This window comes from Harmonia axyridis, chromosome 5 (assembly GCF_914767665.1).
Source record: "Harmonia axyridis chromosome 5, icHarAxyr1.1, whole genome shotgun sequence".
Classification (NCBI taxonomy): domain Eukaryota; kingdom Metazoa; phylum Arthropoda; class Insecta; order Coleoptera; family Coccinellidae; genus Harmonia; species Harmonia axyridis.
This window is the reverse complement of record NC_059505.1, coordinates 41,987,851-42,006,662: the sequence shown is the minus strand read 5'-3', so window position 1 is coordinate 42,006,662 and position 18,812 is coordinate 41,987,851. Positions and strand designations below refer to the sequence as shown.

Below are 18,812 nucleotides of genomic sequence, written 5' to 3'. Positions count from 1 at the left end.
TTGGTTAAAATGTCAAGCTACTTGGCTTGATGAATCTCTAATCTTATGGTTGCAAGAACTTTAGTGTGTAGGTTCCCAGGGATGGCATAGCTCATTATGAAAATTCAAAATAGCTATATCTCTTCATTTAGGCCGAATAGGAAATAATGGTAAGGAAAAAGAGTGATCTTTTCGACCTCATAAATCTACTGTTAAAATATATCTACAAGTCGAAGACTCACCCTGTATAGGTTATATTTCTTTCTGATTTCTTGAGAGAGGTCCAAATTTTCCCAATTTAAATTTTGTTATTTAGAGAATAAAAATATCTAATTGAAAAATTCACAGTTTCAAAGATTATTCGCATCTTCAAAAACATATTTTTCTATCAAATTAATGTATGTTGTTCACGAGAATCTTATATCTAGAAGAATGTCGATCAATTTTTCAGAAACTGTGTCAGAATTGATACACCCCAATTTATTTCTTGATATAATTAACGATTCAGTTACTTTATTCTCAAACTTTTTTGAGACACTATTTCGAATAAATGTCAAGGTAGGTTAATAAATGAAAATCGATTTAAAAAATGTACACAATTTATTAGAGGACAATAACATAATTCTCGTAATACTTTAATGGAAGAATACTTATTCAGTGAGAAGGTGTGATGTGGATCCATAGTTCAAAACCCTGAAAAAAAATTGGATTAATTTCATTCGAACAGCAAAAAAACTTAAACTAAATTGTTGAAGGATTCGATATGAGTAACTACAAATAGCAAACCCCCTGTATGTTTTAACAGAACGGAAGGAGGATTATAGGGCTAAGTATCCAACAAATCCATAATACTTCTTTAATGGGATCTACTATTAAGTTTAGAGTCAGTTATGAACTTAGCTAACTTCACGTTGATACTTTTACTTTGATAATGATAAGGGTAATAGAAAAGGGGGCTTCATGACGCTTTTCCGACTTGATACGTGAGCTCATACTGCTCGTAAAAGACGGTAGCAAATTATTTAGTAGGCTAACTTTAGATGGGAAAGTTGACGCTAATAGAACCTCGGATATCCGTTCTTGTTGGGCCTTGTCTTGGATGATTTTGGAGAAGTTAGACGTTTTAACGTGAACCATTCATTGTTATGTTCTCAATTTTGAATTAGGCAGTGCCTGTAGTAGATGTAACCCTGACTACATTAAAAGACTGTGTTTTTCAATCTCCAAGTTTTTTTTTTATTTCTCTGAACAAGTTGCTCTTTCATATTTCTTCGCAATATCTTAATGTTAAGTAACGCTTCATTTGTAGTTTTTTCTTGTATTGATAAAACAAGGTTTGTGATGGGAAAAATACTGTGCAAGCGAAACGATGGCTTGGAAAGTGTTACTCAGACTTTGCTTCATCGACAACAATAGTTGAGAGGTAGTATGCTGACTTTAATTATAGTCGAAGAACCACCGACGAAGCTGAACGATCTGTTTGCCCGAAACCGGCAGTTGTTTCAGAAAAAAATCAACAAAGTCCACGGAATGGTTTGGAACTGGAAAGATATCACCTAAAATCTCTAAAGTCCTGGGTAGTGAGGCCTCTATTGTAACGGGTGTTTTTTTCGAGGTATATAACTTTAAGTTGGCATTACTGTTCAAGATGGCGACCGATTTAACAGTTGTCAAGTGATTTATTCTCAGTTTAGTTTGGCAATTCATCATGAATAGACTCAAGCCTGAACAACGCTTGTAAGTAATACAATTTTATTTCGAAAATAATGATTCTGTGCGGAATACGTATCGCGCACTACGTCCATTTTATTTTATTTAGCGATGAAGCGCACTTCTGGTTGAATGGCTACGTCAAAAAACAAAAATGCCGCACTTGGAGTGAAGCTAATTCTCAAGTGTATGTCGAAACACCGTTACATCCAGAAAAACTGACTGTTTGGTGCGCTTTATGGGCTGGTGGAATCATTGGTCCGTACTTCTTCAAAAACGATGATGGCCAGAACGTTACAGTCAATGGTGATCGGTATAGAGCCATGATTACTAACTTTTTCATTCCTGAATTGAACAACCATGATGTCCAGGAGCTGTGGTTCCAACAAGACGGCGCAACATGACACACAGCTCGTGCCACAATCGATTTATTGAAAGACACGTTTGGTGACCGCCTAATTTCACGTTTTGGAGCTGTGAATTGGTCTTCAAGATCTTGTGATTTAACACCGCTAGACTACTTTCTGTGGGGCTATGTACAGTCATTGGTCTATGCGGATAAGCCACAAACCCTTGACCATTTGGAAGACAACATTCGCCAAGTTATTGCCGATATACGGCCACAAATGTTGGAAAAAGTCATCGAAAATTGGACGTCCAGATTGGACTACATCCGAGCCAGCTGTGGCGGTCATATGCCAGAAATCATATTTAAAATGTAATGTCACAATATTATCTAGCGGATAAATAAAATTCATGTCAATCGAATAATCCATCGTTGTTTTATTGCAATTTAAAGTTCTATAGCTCTAAAAAAACACCCTTTATAATCTGTTGGTTTTTTGCAGTATCCTTTGATTTCCTATTTGTGTTCAATATACTTACATATTAAAGGGAGCATGACAATCAGCACAGTGACGGCGTAGTGACCCCTGAGCGCAAAACACGAACTGGCTGAAAAAAAATGGCAAAGTGGATTAGAAGAACGCGATCAATTCGATAACGATCGATTGGTTTTTATTACACGCCTGTACAACAGCTTGATTCCTGATTCCCTCGATTCGACCAATTTTTTTTCGGACGTTTCATCTCAACGGAAGGGCTTGATTGGACGTTCACGACAAAAAAAATAAATTAGCGAATATGTCGTTTTGCATTACAGGCCGTTCTGATTTTACGAGCCGAAAATGGTTGAACGATTCGGCCTGATTGGCCAGTTTTAAATTAGGATTTTTTGTGTCCGAAATGGTACATTGGGAAAAAATTTGCTGTCGGAAAAATGTGAACGATTTCAAGTTGATATCACTTGATGAATTCCCTTTTTTTAGAGTTCTACTGGAAGTATTCGAATTGTTCTTTTGAGTTGACAATTTCAACAAAAAACTTCCAAAATCTTTCAAAGAAAAATTTTTTAACTCCTTTTAACATTTTTCCAAATTTATTTGTTCACCATAACGTTCAAGCTTAAATAGTTTCAGAGTTGAAAATATCAGCAAATGTTTGTGGATTTTGGGAAAAACACGTAGTGTTCAAATTCTGTAGCAAGATATTTATTTTATGATTTTATGTAATTTTTGTTTCTCTTTGACATAAACTTTTTTTTGGAAAATTTTCTGCTAATTTGATATACTTCGAACAATATAAATCACCTTAAAATGAAGTAATCTTAGTTAATTGAACTTTTTATTTTTGATTTTATTTATGCTAAGAACAATAAAAAAAGATTCTTTCTTTGTGAAATGTGATGATATTTATTATAAAATGTGTATTTATTTCGTTCATTGAAAATCATTCCTTATGTTTTTCCTTTGGTTTTCTCTCCTGATGTTCCTACGGCAGTTCCTAAAAAAATGAATAAAAACTTAACAAAAATTGAAACTTGCACTTGAATGGAAACCATTAGTGATTCTAAATGAATGAATGTTACCTAATAGGTTAAGGAAGCTTGAGAGAAAATCTTGAATCGATAAAATTATTTTCATGCACGATTTCACCCAATAGATGACAACACAAATATTCTCATCGTGATAAATATTTTGGTATTATTCTCCATATGTGTCAATGATGATGTAAGTCAAATGTTTGGTAAGTTAATAACTTCATAGCTTTAGATCTATGTGAAAAGTTGTTAATTTTGCAAGCTGTTAGTTATCCAATTTCACATTTGAAAGATACTTGGATTTTATAAAATAAATCTGAACAATTGAATGTAAAATGACGCTTAAATGCTTCAAAATCTCTTCAAGTATTATTTTCAAATGATGCCAGAAAAGGAACACAAACTCCTTTCATTAAAACAAAACTTATTGGTGGTATAGATGAATGTTCCTACAAGAAATAGTTTTCGGAGAAGAATAAAACTGTAAGAGAAACACTCTAGTGGAAATAGTGGAATCTTCCTGGATTGGATCATTTCAAAAAGTTTGTTCGAAACTTTGATACTGCGAGATCTAAGAAGGATCTGAATCTCAGCAAGAATATTCTACACCTCCTTACAGCCTCAGAAAGCACCTCATGAGAATGAGTCTAGCAGAAAACGACGAGTGCAGATTTTGTGGAGACGAGGAAGATAGAGACTTGTAGAAGATGGGAAATGACCTTCTTGAAGTCCTTCCAAATATACTGAAGTTCATACAAACTTTGGAACTGAAGGGCAAGCTGTATACTACGATTACCAATGATTACGCTGTGCAATGAAACGTCCCTTAAATCTAAATCTAAAAATCTAATCCCAATTTCCCAGTGAAATAAAACCTTATTCCAAACATGGTCAAGTTTCTCACCTGCTGGGTAGTATATCGCTTCCTTCCTAACAGTATAATTGGCCAAGGGAATGTACATTTTGCAGGTGAACTCTTCTGCAGTTGTCAACGCAGGCATCTCTGTCGCTATCCGAACATCGTAGAGACCAGATCTTTTGACAATTGACAACGTCGAGTTGTCAACCTCGCTGTAACAGCTATCATCAGATCATCAGGTTCAATATTCGTTTCTTTTTCTCTTACCTGTTGTTCACGTGTAGGTTCATGGTTGGCTGAGGGAAGACATCTTTAGCTGAGCAAGAGATTTCCACAAGGCCGTTCCTTTTGGTCTCTTTTTTCAACTGCATGTCTTTTCCAGGAGCTGTAGAACAGGAAATTCGATACAATTCTCATGAAAACTCATCATAAAGTGATAAAATTTCATTCTAGTATTCTTCTTCTTTTCCTTTCTCTTTTCTTAAGTCTTGTTTCTTATTCTGGCATTGAAAAACCTGCACACGTACATTAAAATAGGGAATTATAAATCAGATAGACTGGTCCTCTTTGACCATTCCATCAGCGGGCTTTCTCATTGAAGATATGATAAAGAAAACTAGCATTGAGAAAACCATCACTGCGATGTTGAGTAGAAAAGAAGATTGATCATTCTCGTTAGGCCACTATCCGAGTGTCTTCCATGCAGAGATTAATAAGGTCTGTTTTGTCTGGAAGAGTTAAAGAAAATGATGGGGCCAATACACTTGTTGAAAAAGAAACACAAACTCCTTCCATTGGCCCAGAATCTTTCTGGTATAGGTAAATTTACCTACAAGAAAGAGTTTCAGGAGAAGGGAAAAACTGTAAGAGAAACACACTGGCAGAATCTTCCTGGGTTGGATCATTCCAAAGAGTATCTTAGAAACTGTGAAACTGTGAGATCTGAGGAGTATCTGGATCTTTACAAGAATATGCTTCACTTCCTCCCTGGATTCCTTACAGGGAGTTGCCTGCTCAGGGAGCACCTCATGAGAATGAGCTTAGCAGAAAATGACGTGTGCAGATTCTGCGGGGAGGAGAAAGAAAGTCCGAATCACCTGGTGATGGAATGCCTAGCTATCGCTAGCCAACGCAAAAAGCTTGTAGAAGTGAGGAAGTAATATCCTTGAAGCCATCCCAGATACTGGAGTTCTTTAGAACTCTGGAACTAGTGGTCGAGCTGCAGACTACGACAACTTAGAATCTAATCTAATCTTGTTCAGCTTGAGTTTATTATTTTAGCAGTAGACCAAAAGTTATTCGTGGTTCTCCTGAATATTGAGGCAATCCTTAACTGCAAATATCCTACTGGAAATCTTGAGGCAATCAGCGTGTAAATAGGTTAGCATTTTATGGAGTATTTGATGAAAATCAAAAACAAAACGGGGCCAAGATGTGAACCCTGGGGAACTCCCGAAGTAACCACGACTGTTGAAGACAAATAGCCTAGGCTATTTGTCTTAGATAGTACATAGAAATATACTAGCAAGCTACCTACAGCTAGAGCTCAAATGATTGGAATGACTTTTTCATATCTTAATGAAGCAAAGGAAAAGTGGAACCCAGTTTTGGCTCATTGTGAATGAAAAGCACAGCCGGTAGAAACGTAGCCATGTGACCCTCGTCCGTCCTGGCGTTATTAAAAAGAGGGGGGGGGTTAGCAAAGGATCTCTAGGGTGTAATTTGTATTCCGGTGTGTAATCAGGAAAATCGCGCACCTTTTCGCAAAATAACCCTTCGGCAACGATTCAAAGAGAAAACGCCCTAACCTCAACTCTCGTCGATTTTAAGTACGTCGTCTCAGATTTCCTAATTATAACTTTTCTGACACTCTCCAACGTTGAAAAGTAGGGGTAGGAACGTACGTTTTGCACCTTTCTTCGCGTAAAAATCTGGGGTGTTAGTTCTTTTAATGCATTTTTCTGGGCCCTTGTGGCCGCTATAGTGAAAGGCAGAGGTATTGAAAGTTCCGAATTTCAGTTTAACATTCACCGCTGAAAAGAGGTCCATTCCGAAACGATTCGATTTTTTAGTGGTGAACGTTGTACGGAATTCGTCGAAGCGAACCCCGGGGAATCTGAATAATTCATTTGCAAGAATATTCTACACCGGGAACTTTATGGAACGTTCACTCATGATGGAGGGAACAGGATTTGATGTTCTGGAACTTGGTCGTTTTTGGAAAACGAAGAAAATGATTATTTTCTATGACTGCTGTCAAGATGACGTTTAAGGAAGTTTGACAGTTGGAAGACTTGGAAGATATTTATGATCGTTGAGTTGTTGGATTTGTTTGCCTCTTGAATTAAATAAACGGAAAGAATTGAAAAATTATAGACTGCGAAGGATGTACGATGTTATCGAGAACACTCAACCGCAAATGGGGTTACTTTTTCATTTGAGATATCTAAAATTACTAGTATACTTACCAATTCCTGAAAAAAATACTTTTGACATTTGGAAAGTTTCTTGGTTTCCTATTGCCTCTATTATAGCTATTTTATAGTGACTCAATTATACATAGTGGTGATAATTCGTTCAAATTGAGCCTAAAAATGGCGAATGGAGTTTTTTGGTAAAACATAGATAACGATAATATAGCGAGGAGTAAATGATTGAATTTGGAGGAAAAATCATGAAGATTTTTTCATGTAAACAATTTACAACTTAGATGTTGTAGTCTTTTTTTAATTAAACAGCATACCAGCTGTTCAAGGAGATCCAAAGTCGATGTTTAGTTGTTAAAATGCCTAGAGCACGTGTACGCAGAATTTATCGCCAGCTAAATGAATTTGAAAGAGGTCGAATTATTGGTCTACGAGATACGGGGTTGTCATGTCGAAAAATCGCTAACCGTACGAAGTAGGAACAGAAATCCAACTACTGTTATGAGATGTTGTCGAGCGTGGTTTGATAATGCCCAAAATCGAAGAAGAGTAGGCACCGGACGTCGAAGGGGCACCAATGAAGTTCAAGATCGACGTCTAAGACTTATGGCCATTAGAGACCGATTTGCGACAACTCGATCTTTGGCTGATGAGTAGTTCGGAGAACAAGGCCATCCTGTAACTGTCCGAACGGTTTACCGCCAGATAAGGTCTTTTGGTCTGCAGCATTATCGACCCCATCTTGTATTACCTCTGACGGTTGAGCATCGCCAGCAATGATTACATTGGTGCAGAGAACGTCAACATTGGAATATGGAATGGCATCAGGTCGTCTTTTCTGATGAATCTCGATTTTCCTTGGGTGATGACCGACGAAGGGTTAGACGACGTCGGGGAGAATGACGTGAACCTCAGTTTGATGTTGAGCGTCATGTACACCGGACAGTAGGCGTTATGGTATAGGGTGCTATTGCACATGCAAGTAGGTCACCTTCAGTCTTTATTCGAGGTAACATGACAGCACTGCGTTACCTTCAAGAAATAGTGGAGCCATATGTCCTGCCTTACCTTAACCGTCTTGAGAACCCAATGTTTCAGCAAGATAATGTCCGACCTCATGTTGCCAGAGTTAGTTTAAACTTTTTTTTATATATGAATCTTTTGTTATGACCGCCCCCGGTCTTTCGCCCATAGAGCATGTTTGGGATATCATGGGTAGAAGGTTTGGAAATATACCCCACCCCCAACGGACTTTGGAGGCTCTGAGACATGAAGTACAGGTAGCTGGGGATAGTATCCCTCAAGAAGAAATAAACCATCTTATTGCATCAATGCGGAGACGTGTTGGAGAAAATACAGATAATAGCGGTGGACAAGCACATTATTAACAAATTTATTAAAGAAAGATTGTTAACCCTTCGTTTTTACCTCCAAATTTCAATCATTTACTTCTTGCTGTTTTACCAGAAAAAAATTGAAATTTAAACAGCTCCTTTTGGGTGTTGCAGTTTCTTTGTCAGTTAGCATATTTCATTAAATAGCGCCACTTACGGAGGAAGAGTGAAGTACCGAGAATGTTGTAGTCGAGTAGTCAGTATTACCCCTTATTCGAAATCAAATAATTTCTGTGTTCAATTGCAGATCCACCAAACTTCATAAGTTGATTAAAGTTTTACGAAACCCACACCAGATATCCAACCAAATAGATTCATTATTGAACGATCTCAGCATCCCCCAACACATCCCAAACAAATCCTATAGAACAATCCAACCGAAAAAGAACAATAATTCCAAATCAACATCGACAAAACTGCCACCGGCATCGAAATCAACATAGAAACCGAGTGACACACTGAATCCACAGAACACTCATGAATAAATCTCCCGTCGACGTTATCATAGAATCGCAAATCCCAGTGTTGCCAACCGGCACGTTAAAAAATTCGACCGCATATCCACTTTACGAGGTGGCTGCTTCATTAATTACTTACCAAACACCAGCATTCTTTTCGTCTGTCTGTCCTCGCTGGTGAAAGTGGATACGAGGCACGTATAGTCCCCGGAGAGGTCCGGTCCAGGCTGGATAATATTTAGGGCGCGATGCACGCTGTTGGTATCGCTGCTCGCCGAATAATTCAGGTTCACTCTGCCTTTCAGGATCCCTGAAAGAGAACGGTTGAAAAAAATTCATTGCGAGGAACTGAAAGAGTGAATATAAACTCTGGATCTGATACAGATCGAACTGTTTTGGATCGTTTCTTGAATAACCTAACCTTACCTGAGTAAGGCTGGAAGTAAAGGGTGTCACAAATTCGATGCTCACTGAATGCATCGAAAATCGGACACCCTGAACTATTGAGTAATAAACATAGATAGAGAAAGTATACGCAATTTCTACATGTCCCCAACATGGTTAGATTACACTGTCGGATTGTGATATACACTGCGCAAAAAAATTAACACACATTCTGAAAATCTCAATTTTAATGAAAGTAAACTCTACATTGACTTTATAACTTATTTTTTATGTTCTCTCGGTGAGGTTTTGAACGAAACAAGACACATTAAATGGAATAAAAAATCAGGATTTCACCGAATCTTATGTGAAAGAAGAGAAATAAACAATTTTCAAAATACTGGAATGCTGATAAGTGATTTCAACCTCTTCAAGGTACTCCTGAACGATGCGCGCACGATGGGGTCTGGCATTATCGTCCATAAAAATGAAATTTTCACCAATGTATGGGGCAAATGACACTACATGCTCTTCAAAAATGTTCCTTATATACCTATCAGCATTCATAGCTCCATAATCAACGACCACTAGGTCTGTGCGAGCAGTCAAAGATATTCCATCCCATACCATATTAGTATAGTAGTTCCCATAGTAGTATTCAGGAAATTGCACTGAGCATATCTTTCATGTAGACGTCTGTATACAAGGGAACGTCGATCACAATGGTAGAGGCAGAATCTAAACTCATCTGTGAAGAGAACTCTTTCCCAATCAGCCTCTTCCCAATGGATATGCTCTCTCGCAAAATCCAAACGCGCCCTTCGATGGGTTGGGGTAAGAGCTGGGCCTCTTGCCGCGACACGAGGCCTCAAATCATATTCTCTGAGGCGATTTCTTATTGTCTGAGTGCTAATTTGCACCCCATGAGTTTGCTCAAGCTGATTTTGAAGGAGGCGAGCGGTTGCAAACCGTTGTCTCAACAAAGAAACTCTCAAGTATCCTTCTTGAATGACAGTTGTTACCCGTGGTCTACCCTGTCCTGGTCTTCGGACATTCATACCTGTCTCCCTGAATCGCTGCAACATTCTGGACACACTTGTATGGGAAACTCCAAATCTTTCTGCAATTCTTGTGTATGTCCACCCTTCTTCTCGCAAAACTACCGCTTGGGCACATTCCTCTTGGGTCAAATTGCGTGTTTCGCGTTGCATAGCGATCGAGTGTAGAAAATCAAACGAAAGAAAAACTATTGATCACTAGAATTGATCGAGAACAACTGATTTCAGAATGGAGCTTATACATTCAAAATCTGATAATCTCATCTTTTTTTATTCCTGCTGGGAAAAAACATCTGTATTGAAGAAAAACGTTGAAAGTGGATAACATATGCATGCATAATTCTGATAAAAATAATTATCATTGAGAACACCTTCAGTTGTAGAATAAATTTGAGATTTCCATAATGTGCTTTAATTTTTTTGCGCAGTGTATGTTTATTAATGTGAGCTAATAAATAATCGCCAAAATCACGGAACTCATTCACGCCAGAAAAGGACCGCCCACCGAGCCTCTTAATCCATAGAATACATAATAAATCTATGGTACAACCACATAACCTTAAACCTGACAGCAGATAGCTTTCAATGGGACCGAAGATTATGGGACCACAGAAGACGGGGGCGACAATCCACGGTATCAGAATTAACGGCGAAAGGGTGTGTTCCAATTTTCTCCTAGCGTAGCCGCGGAGTTCAGCGATCCTGACGAGATAACGACTGGCGTTATTGAGAATCTTCCGCCATTCATTCCGGTGTCAGGCCAGACCTTTCCCCTCACCGTGTAATGATTTTCTATTTGTACCTTCGGATCCGGCCATAGAGATCCTAATTACCAAGTTTTCCATTGTGCCGCCAGTGTCGGAGGATTAAATAAACGTAAGCTTATGGTAAATGCTTTCAGCGTATTAGAATGGCTAATGAACGCATCGTGGGTTCCTTGCTTCACACCAGCCACCGACTGGGAACTTTGATTTGGATCTTTAATAAAAGATTATGCGCCACCTTAATTAACAGATCTAGCCTGCTATAGAGGAGTATAGGCAAAGAGACAGGCGCTGGATGTTCGGGGATTAAACGATCTATTTGAGCTGTGAAGCTACGTGCCCCAATAAGTGTCAGATGAATCGTTGACGGTATCGCGTAAGGTTTTCTTATAGTTGGCAACATTGGTCACTTTCGATTCGATGTTCTCTGTCAATCAGTAGGTAAGCTGGCTCTTGGAAATTTAGTTCCTTTGGAACGTTTCTCGAAAATAATAATTCTGCGATTATAGCGCGAAGAGATATCTACAATATTCGTAGTTTCCCTCACTTAATCGACTCGCCAAGCATTCATCTCATTATGAAATGGGTAAAAAGGTTTGAGGAGACCAGTTCAACCCTAAATAATAAAAAACCCTTGCGCCCAAGGTATTTGTTCGTGATGATCCCGACCTATCCATTCGTAAGCGTACTATCAATGTGCATAGATCATCGCTACACCTTATTTCGCACAAATATCTAAAGCTGCACCTCTAAAAACTGAATTGGTGGAAGAATTGAAACCCCGGCATGCCAATCACAGGTTAGAAGTCGTAAATCAAGCAATTGAACGCTTACAAACGTTTACCAATATTTTGTTTTCGAATGAAGCTCTTTATCACCTTAATGACAAATAAACTTTCACTTGAGATTCCTTGTATATTGATGACTTTTGGGAATAACTATAAATTTTTCACACTTTATTATAGTCCTAGTTCTATCGAAAAGATCAAAAAAAAGGTCTTCAATGTGAAAAATGGTTTGCAAATCAACAGACCAATCTACCTACTTACCTAAAGTGTGCGGTTTTGTACTTGGTATCCATTGGTACACCAATTTTTCATTAAGATACCACTTCAAAACCAGTTCCCTTTCTTCTTCGTCTTCCATCCTATAATCGCAGTCTAAAACCGTAGGTTCTCCCAGATGGACCAGATCGGGGACAACAAGGCGATTTATTTTTACGGTGATAGCTATTTTGGAAGTTACTGCAAAAAAAAATGAGACTACAAAGTTCCAAATTAAAAAAAAATATATCATGTGGCTTTTTTATCGCAGCTCTATATGGTTCCTTATCTTTGAAAAGGATGCGAAGAGACATAACTTCAAGTTACACTAATTTAACCTAATCCATTTCATTCATCTTCATCAGAGATAAATCTCCGTGAGGTTGACAGTTGTAGATTTGTTTCAATTACGTTTAATCAACTTGTTTAATTTCGATTTCGTGTCCAGGTTAAGTCGTGGGACGATGTTGATAGTGGAGAGATTATCCTATTTAGCCTTGGAGTTCTTTGCACATACTTCCTTCAATGAAAAATATCGATTGATACAGAAAAGAAATTATATTTTCTTTTCTGTAGCATCGAACAAAATGATAGATGAGAGATCAAATTAATATGGTGGCTACACTGATTAAGTATATTGACGAACCTGCCTGTCAGCTGTCCAATGATGATTGAAACGTCAGATTTTCCTTAAGTGAAAAAATGCTTGATTTTTCCTGCAAATTTTTTTTGATGGGACACTCTACTACTACTAGGGATCGCCAATTTTAACACCGCTTATCGCTTTTTGGTAGACCTTACAGATTGAGATAGAACTGAGTTCACAATATCTGAGATTTTATATCCTGTCTTCCTAGGCGTCAGTGAGACATCTGATAACTACAGAAAATATGGGAAAACTTCACTGGATCTTAATTTACTTGGAATGAAAATATAAAAAAAAGTCTTCAGTGCTAATACAATGGCAGTACTGATAAATCATATTGGCAAATTGCTTGTTAACTGTCAAGTGACCATTGAAACGTAATTTTTCTAGTAGTTGCAACATGCAACTTTCAAAAAATCATATCTCTCGAACTAGAAGCTCAATTAAGTTGAGACTGGTGCCAATTGATTAGCCATAGATAAGAGTTTCTGAAGGTAAATCAGCTACAATACCCTTCTAGGCATCAGTGAGACCTCTCAGAAGCTACAGAAAATATTGGAAAACTTTAATGGCTCTTGATTCTCCTGAATGAGAAGATGCGAAGTCTTTGATTCTAATATGTTGGCAGTACTGACAAAATATATTGGCAAACCTGACCGTAAACTGTCAAGCTAGGATAGAAACGTCAAATTTTCCTAGTTTCAAATGCAACATTCAAAAAATCATATCTCTCGAACTAGAAGCTCAATTGAGTTGGGACTGATGCCAATCGATTAGCCATAGATAAGACTTTCTGAAAGTAAATCAGCTACATATCTGAGTTCTTCTTCCTTCAGTGGGACCTGTCAGAAGCTACAGAAAATATTGGAGAACGTTAGTGGCTCTCAATTCTCTTGGAATGAAAAGATGAAGTCTTTTGTGGTAATCTATTGGCAGTACTGACAAAATCTATTGGCAAACCTGCCTGTCAACTGTCAAGCGAGGATAGAAACGTCAATTTTCCCTAGTTTTAATGCAACATTCAAAAAATCATATCTCCCGAACTAAAAGCTCCTCAAAGTTGAGACTGGTGCCAATCAATTAGCCATAGATAAGAGTTTCTGAAGGTAAATCAGCTACAATATCTATGAGCTTTTTTTTATATCCTTCAGTGGGACTTGTCAGAAGCTACTGAAAATATTGTGAAACTTTACTGGCTCTTAGTTCTCTTGAAATAAAGAGATGAAGACTTTGGTGCTAATCTATCGACAGTACTGACGAAATATATTGGCAAACCTAAATGTCAACTGTCAAATGAGCATAGAAACGTCAAATTTTACTAGTTTCGATGTAACATTCAAAAAATCATATCTCCTGAACTAGAAGCTTCATAGAGTTAAGACTGGTGCCAATCGCTTCGTCATTGTAAACAGCACCTGTAAAAAAATCGACGACAAAATCCGAGGTGAAGTCTGGAGCAACTAGAGCCTGAATCCCCCGCGAACAAAAAAGATGAAGAAGAAGGTTTCGAGCCCAGTTCCGCTTCGAATAAAGCCTACTTGTCCTCATCCCAACAACCAGACGGAGGTTCGCTGGAGCGTACACCATCCACCCAAGTTTATAACTTTTCTTTCAGACAACGGGGCCACGTATTGAATATTCATTTCATTTCCTCTGCTAATCTATTCATTTTTAATATTTGATTTCTGCAGGATGCGGACTGAGAACTTTCGATTTTTAATTTCATTCTTCGTTTCGTGGATGGTCCAACGGACGTCGACAATTCTCGACGATCCGTCGTTTCTGTAGCGTTGTGAAGTTTTTAACGAGGCGCAAATTTGATTTCGGTAACGACGGATGGTGTTGTAAGACACGAAAGAAGAATGTATGATTAGAGTTGAAAATTTAGGAAAGGGTTTTTTTTTGGATTAATTGTTAAGTTAACAATCATTAATTTTGTACTCGGAAAATAGATCATTCAATTAGGGATTCATCAAGCCAAGTAGCTTGACATTTTAACCACTATTTGACTTGAAAATCAAGCTCGTGAAAAGTAATATACTTGAGCTTGACTTGACTTGATTTTAGATATTTATCAACTTGATATCAAACTACTTGATATTACTTGAGCTTGATATACACGCGTCGCACGGCATATAACGGGTGTTTTTTTTCGAGGTATATAACTTTAAGTAGACATTACTGTTCAAGATGGCGACCGATTTAACAGCTGTCAAGTGATTTATTCTCAGTTTGGTTTGGCAATTCATCATGGATAGACTCACGCCTGAACAACGCTTGCAAATAGTGCAATTTCATTTCGAAAATAATGGTTCTGTGCAGAATACGTATCGCGCACTACGTCCATTTTATTTTGTTTACCGATGAAGCGCACTTCTGGTTGAATGGCTACGTCAACAAACAAAACTGCCGCATTTGGAGTGAAGCTTATCCTCAAGTGTATGTCGAAACACCGTTACATCCAGAAAAACTGACTGTTTGGTGCGCTTTATAGGCTGGTGGAATCATTGGTCCGTACTTCTTCAGAAACGATGATGGCCAGAACGTTACAGTCAATGGTGATCGGTATAAGCCATGATAACTAACTGTTTCATTCCTGAATTGAAAAACCATGATGTCCAGGAGCTGTGGTTCCAACAAGACGGCGCAACATGTCACACAGCTCGTGCCACAATCGATTTATTGAAAGACACGTTTGGTGACCGCCTAATTTCACGTTTTGGACCTGTGAATTGGCCTCCAAGATCTTGTGATTTAACACCGCTAGACCACTTTCTGTGGGGCTATGTAAAGTCATTGGTCTATGCGGATAAGCCACATACCCTTGAACATTTGGAAGACAACATTCGCCGTGTTATTGCCTATATACGGCCACAAATGTTGAAAAAAGTCATCGAAAATTGGACATCCAGATTGGACTACATCCGAGCCAGCCGTGGCGGTCATATGCCAGAAATCATATTTAAAATGTGATGCCACAAGATTATCTTGCGGATAAATAAAATTCATGTCAATCGAATAATCCATCGTTGTTTTATTGCAATTTAAAGTTCTATAGCTCTAAAAAAAACACCCTTTATATGTTTATGTCACCTTCGAAAAGAATTCAAGTATGTTAAATATGTTTAAAAAGGGAAAAATTTAAACACTAGAAATCTACAAAGGTCCAATGCACTTTCAGTGAATGAATTTTCAGTATTTTTTTATGAAAGATTTTCGAATATTTACATGAATAACCCTCAACATATCTGAACATATAAAACAAATTTTATTTAAACACATATTACCTGTTTTATTGTACTTTTTCTGACGAATTAGTATTATTAACAATCACCATCAAAATTAGTCAAATTGATTGATTGAATGAAATCGATTGAATCTCATTTTTCTCAATTTTTTCCTTAATGAGACCCCTTCTATAATCAAAGCAACAACAAATCTGGCATTGAACGGTGCTGATGGATAAAAATGACTTAATTGAACGAACTAGTTAATTAAGTATTAGTTTTGTTAAAATTCACCTTGCTAGTTCAAGTATTTACATTTCGTATGTTCCGTTCAAGGAAATAGGACAACGAAAATTACAGCCTATCATCTTTAAGATTCTAACAATGAAAAAATATTCGGATACTTACGAAATATGAGGCACAATACAACGAAACATTGTGGGTAATTCGTCATTTCCTTATAGACAGTTAAAACTGATCATATTTACACCACAATCTGAGGCAGCCAGAACAGAGATCCATGCCTTATCTATGGCTTTGTCTCTTCAGGTTCATTAGGTGAGGATTCCCGATATCTTCCAAGACCTAAACGAGATATTTTTGAGTCATTGTTTTCAATATGATGCGTTATTTTTAATGATTATTAATAAACATTCAAATATTCAAACATGTAGGGTCCTATCGTCAACTAATAAAGTTATTCATGTGTAATTTGAATATTTATACAGGGTGATTCACCGGGATGGCCTATAAGACGTTTATGGAAAACTAATCATAATTTTCAGTTGAAAATTTTTATTTTCAGATCTCTACAACTTCCGGTTATACCGGAAACAGACTACTACTTCCTTATTTCAAATGACACACCCAGTATATTATTGCATCATTAGATAGCTTTTTTGATGACAATTCCGGCAATATGCCATGCCTTGAGTAAAAACTCAACGGTTCATGAGTTAGTGGGATTCTTATGAAAAAAAATGGTGACGATGAGGACTCACATTTTTTTTTTTAATATTTCGGCAGAAAAAGATTTTTGCGAAAATTTTGTTTTCTTTTTCGATTCTGCAATTACTTAGTATTATAAGACTGTTTGCGGTTTGGACCAAAAATATACAGGGTGTTTATAAGAAGATCATGAACAACTCAAATTCATCAAGACTGAAGATTTTCAAATTATAACCTATATTTTTTATTATTTCAGTCGATTCTACATACAAAATAGTGTGAGTTACTTGAGCAAACCCTATACCTAAAATTAATACTTTAGTTTCGAGGAAGACCTTCAAATGAGGAAATTTGAGTTGTCTAAGTTCATGATCTTATAAACACCCTGTACATGTACAGCAAACAGTTTTATAATACTACGTATTTGCAGAATCGAAAAAGAAAACAAATTTTTCGCAAAAAGCTTTTTCTGCCGAAATATTCAAAAAAATTTGAGTTCTCATCAACACCAATTTTTTCATAAGAATCCAATTAACTCATGAACCTTTGAGTTTCTACCCAAGGTATGGATATTGCCAAAATTTTCGTCAAAAAACCTATCTAATGATGCAATAATATACTGGGTATGCTATTTGAAATAACAAAGTAGTATTCTGATTCCGGTATAACCGGAAGTTGTAGAGATCTGACAATATTTCAGCTAGAAAGATCATTGTCTGTCTCAAACCGCAATATGCAAATTTTCGGCGAAAAATTATGATTAGTTTTCCATAAACGTCTAATAAGCCATCCCGGTGAATCATCCTGTATGTTTCTGTAATTATTATTAATATCTTTAAATTTTCGAGCCTTCAAAATTCATGGATCGAGTTTTCTATCTAGAATGAATATACTGTTCAACAAATGATTTTTCCATCAAATTTGATACAAAGGCTTTGAAAGTATCCAATGAAAATGTTTGAAAGCCGAAAAAAGTAAACAAAAAAAATTATTCGACTGAATTTTTGATATTCACAATTTCTACTTGAAATGTTAAGAAAAATATCGCACTTATTATCAATTCACTTCAAAACGTTATCCACAGAACTAAAATTCTACGAATCAAAATAAAGTTTAAAAAATTTTGAAAAAACAAAAATACCTACACAAATCACTCGGTAATCTCAAGACACCTCCCCCATAACGCCAACAAGCAAAACCCAACGCTCGTCCAGAAAAAAAAACCACCAAAATATACGATAAAGTTTTCCACACACGTGAAGGCGCGCTTTATCGCACAAAACCTCGACTGTAGTCCTGCAAGTTTCCCAGGCCAGAACGGCGTAACAACTGCGGAAAAGTTGACGGAAAGCCTGATCGAAAACCAGACAGCCTGTTGTCACAGGCCATCTAGGCGCAGGCGCCCGTCTTGCTTAATTTCAAATTGAATTTTTGTAGCAGGATCAGATGGAATCCATCCTTTAGTGACCTGAGCCAACTCAGATATTATTCATTTGTTCGAGTGGGACAGAAAAGGGAAGAGAGCTAGATTGGATATAATTTTAAGTAGGCATTGAATTGATGCCACTTTAGGTGTGGAAAATAACGGAGAGCAACGTATACAGGGTGCTTGGTAAAGATATGTTAAAAATTCAGGTGGTGAATCCTTGATTACAATATTGAGGTCTGATATTCCTATGAATACACTCTATTAGTGATGACGTCACTCACCGCCATTTGAGTTCTCCTGTCAGTGTTCGGAATCCAAACAAACAAATTGTCATTCAAATAAGTACGTTGTCGTTGAAGAAATTGGCTTATTTTGATAAATTAGATTATTTAAGGAACGATTTTACTATTAATTGATAGACAGAAGGAACGAGATTGATGCCAGTAAGTTCGAACTTGAAGTTCGACTAAAATACACGGCTTTATACAAAATCTGGGAAATGATACAGGATTCAAACTTACTGGTATTGACCTCGTTCCTTTTGTCTATCAATTAATGCTGAAATAGTTCCTCAAATACTCTTATTTATGAAAATAAGCCAATTCCTT

General features: G+C 37.2%; 1 protein-coding gene across 2 annotated transcripts; it reads right to left on the bottom strand.

The window, feature by feature from the left end:
• Positions 1–560: 560 nt before the first annotated feature.
• Positions 561–18,078, bottom strand: LOC123680964. 2 transcript variants are annotated; one of them, XM_045619105.1, is made up of 8 exons: positions 17,921–18,078; positions 16,236–16,412; positions 11,961–12,155; positions 8,845–9,015; positions 4,695–4,812; positions 4,473–4,639; positions 2,575–2,643; positions 561–672 (listed from the first exon to the last, which is right to left on the bottom strand). In XM_045619105.1, exons 2-8 carry the CDS (start codon positions 16,279–16,281, stop codon positions 665–667), a joined length of 774 nt encoding a protein of 257 aa, XP_045475061.1. In that variant the 5' UTR covers positions 16,282–16,412; positions 17,921–18,078; the 3' UTR covers positions 561–664. The 2 variants fall into 2 exon arrangements, with proteins under 2 accessions (XP_045475061.1, XP_045475062.1); XM_045619106.1 differs by lacking the exons at positions 561–672; positions 2,575–2,643 and adding an exon at positions 3,470–3,531 and having other exon boundaries at positions 17,921–18,076.
• Positions 18,079–18,812: the final 734 nt, after the last annotated feature.

Coding starts and splice junctions, on each gene's coding strand:
- LOC123680964 (XM_045619105.1), bottom strand. CDS start 16,281: ATGACGAATTACCCACAATGTTTCGTTGTATTGTGCCTCATATTTC. Junction 4,640..4,694: donor AACCTACACGTGAACAACAG/GTAAGAGAAAAA, acceptor TAGCTGTTACAG/CGAGGTTGACAACTCGACGT. Junction 2,644..4,472: donor AGCGATATACTACCCAGCAG/GTGAGAAACTTG, acceptor ATTTTTTTTCAG/CCAGTTCGTGTTTTGCGCTC.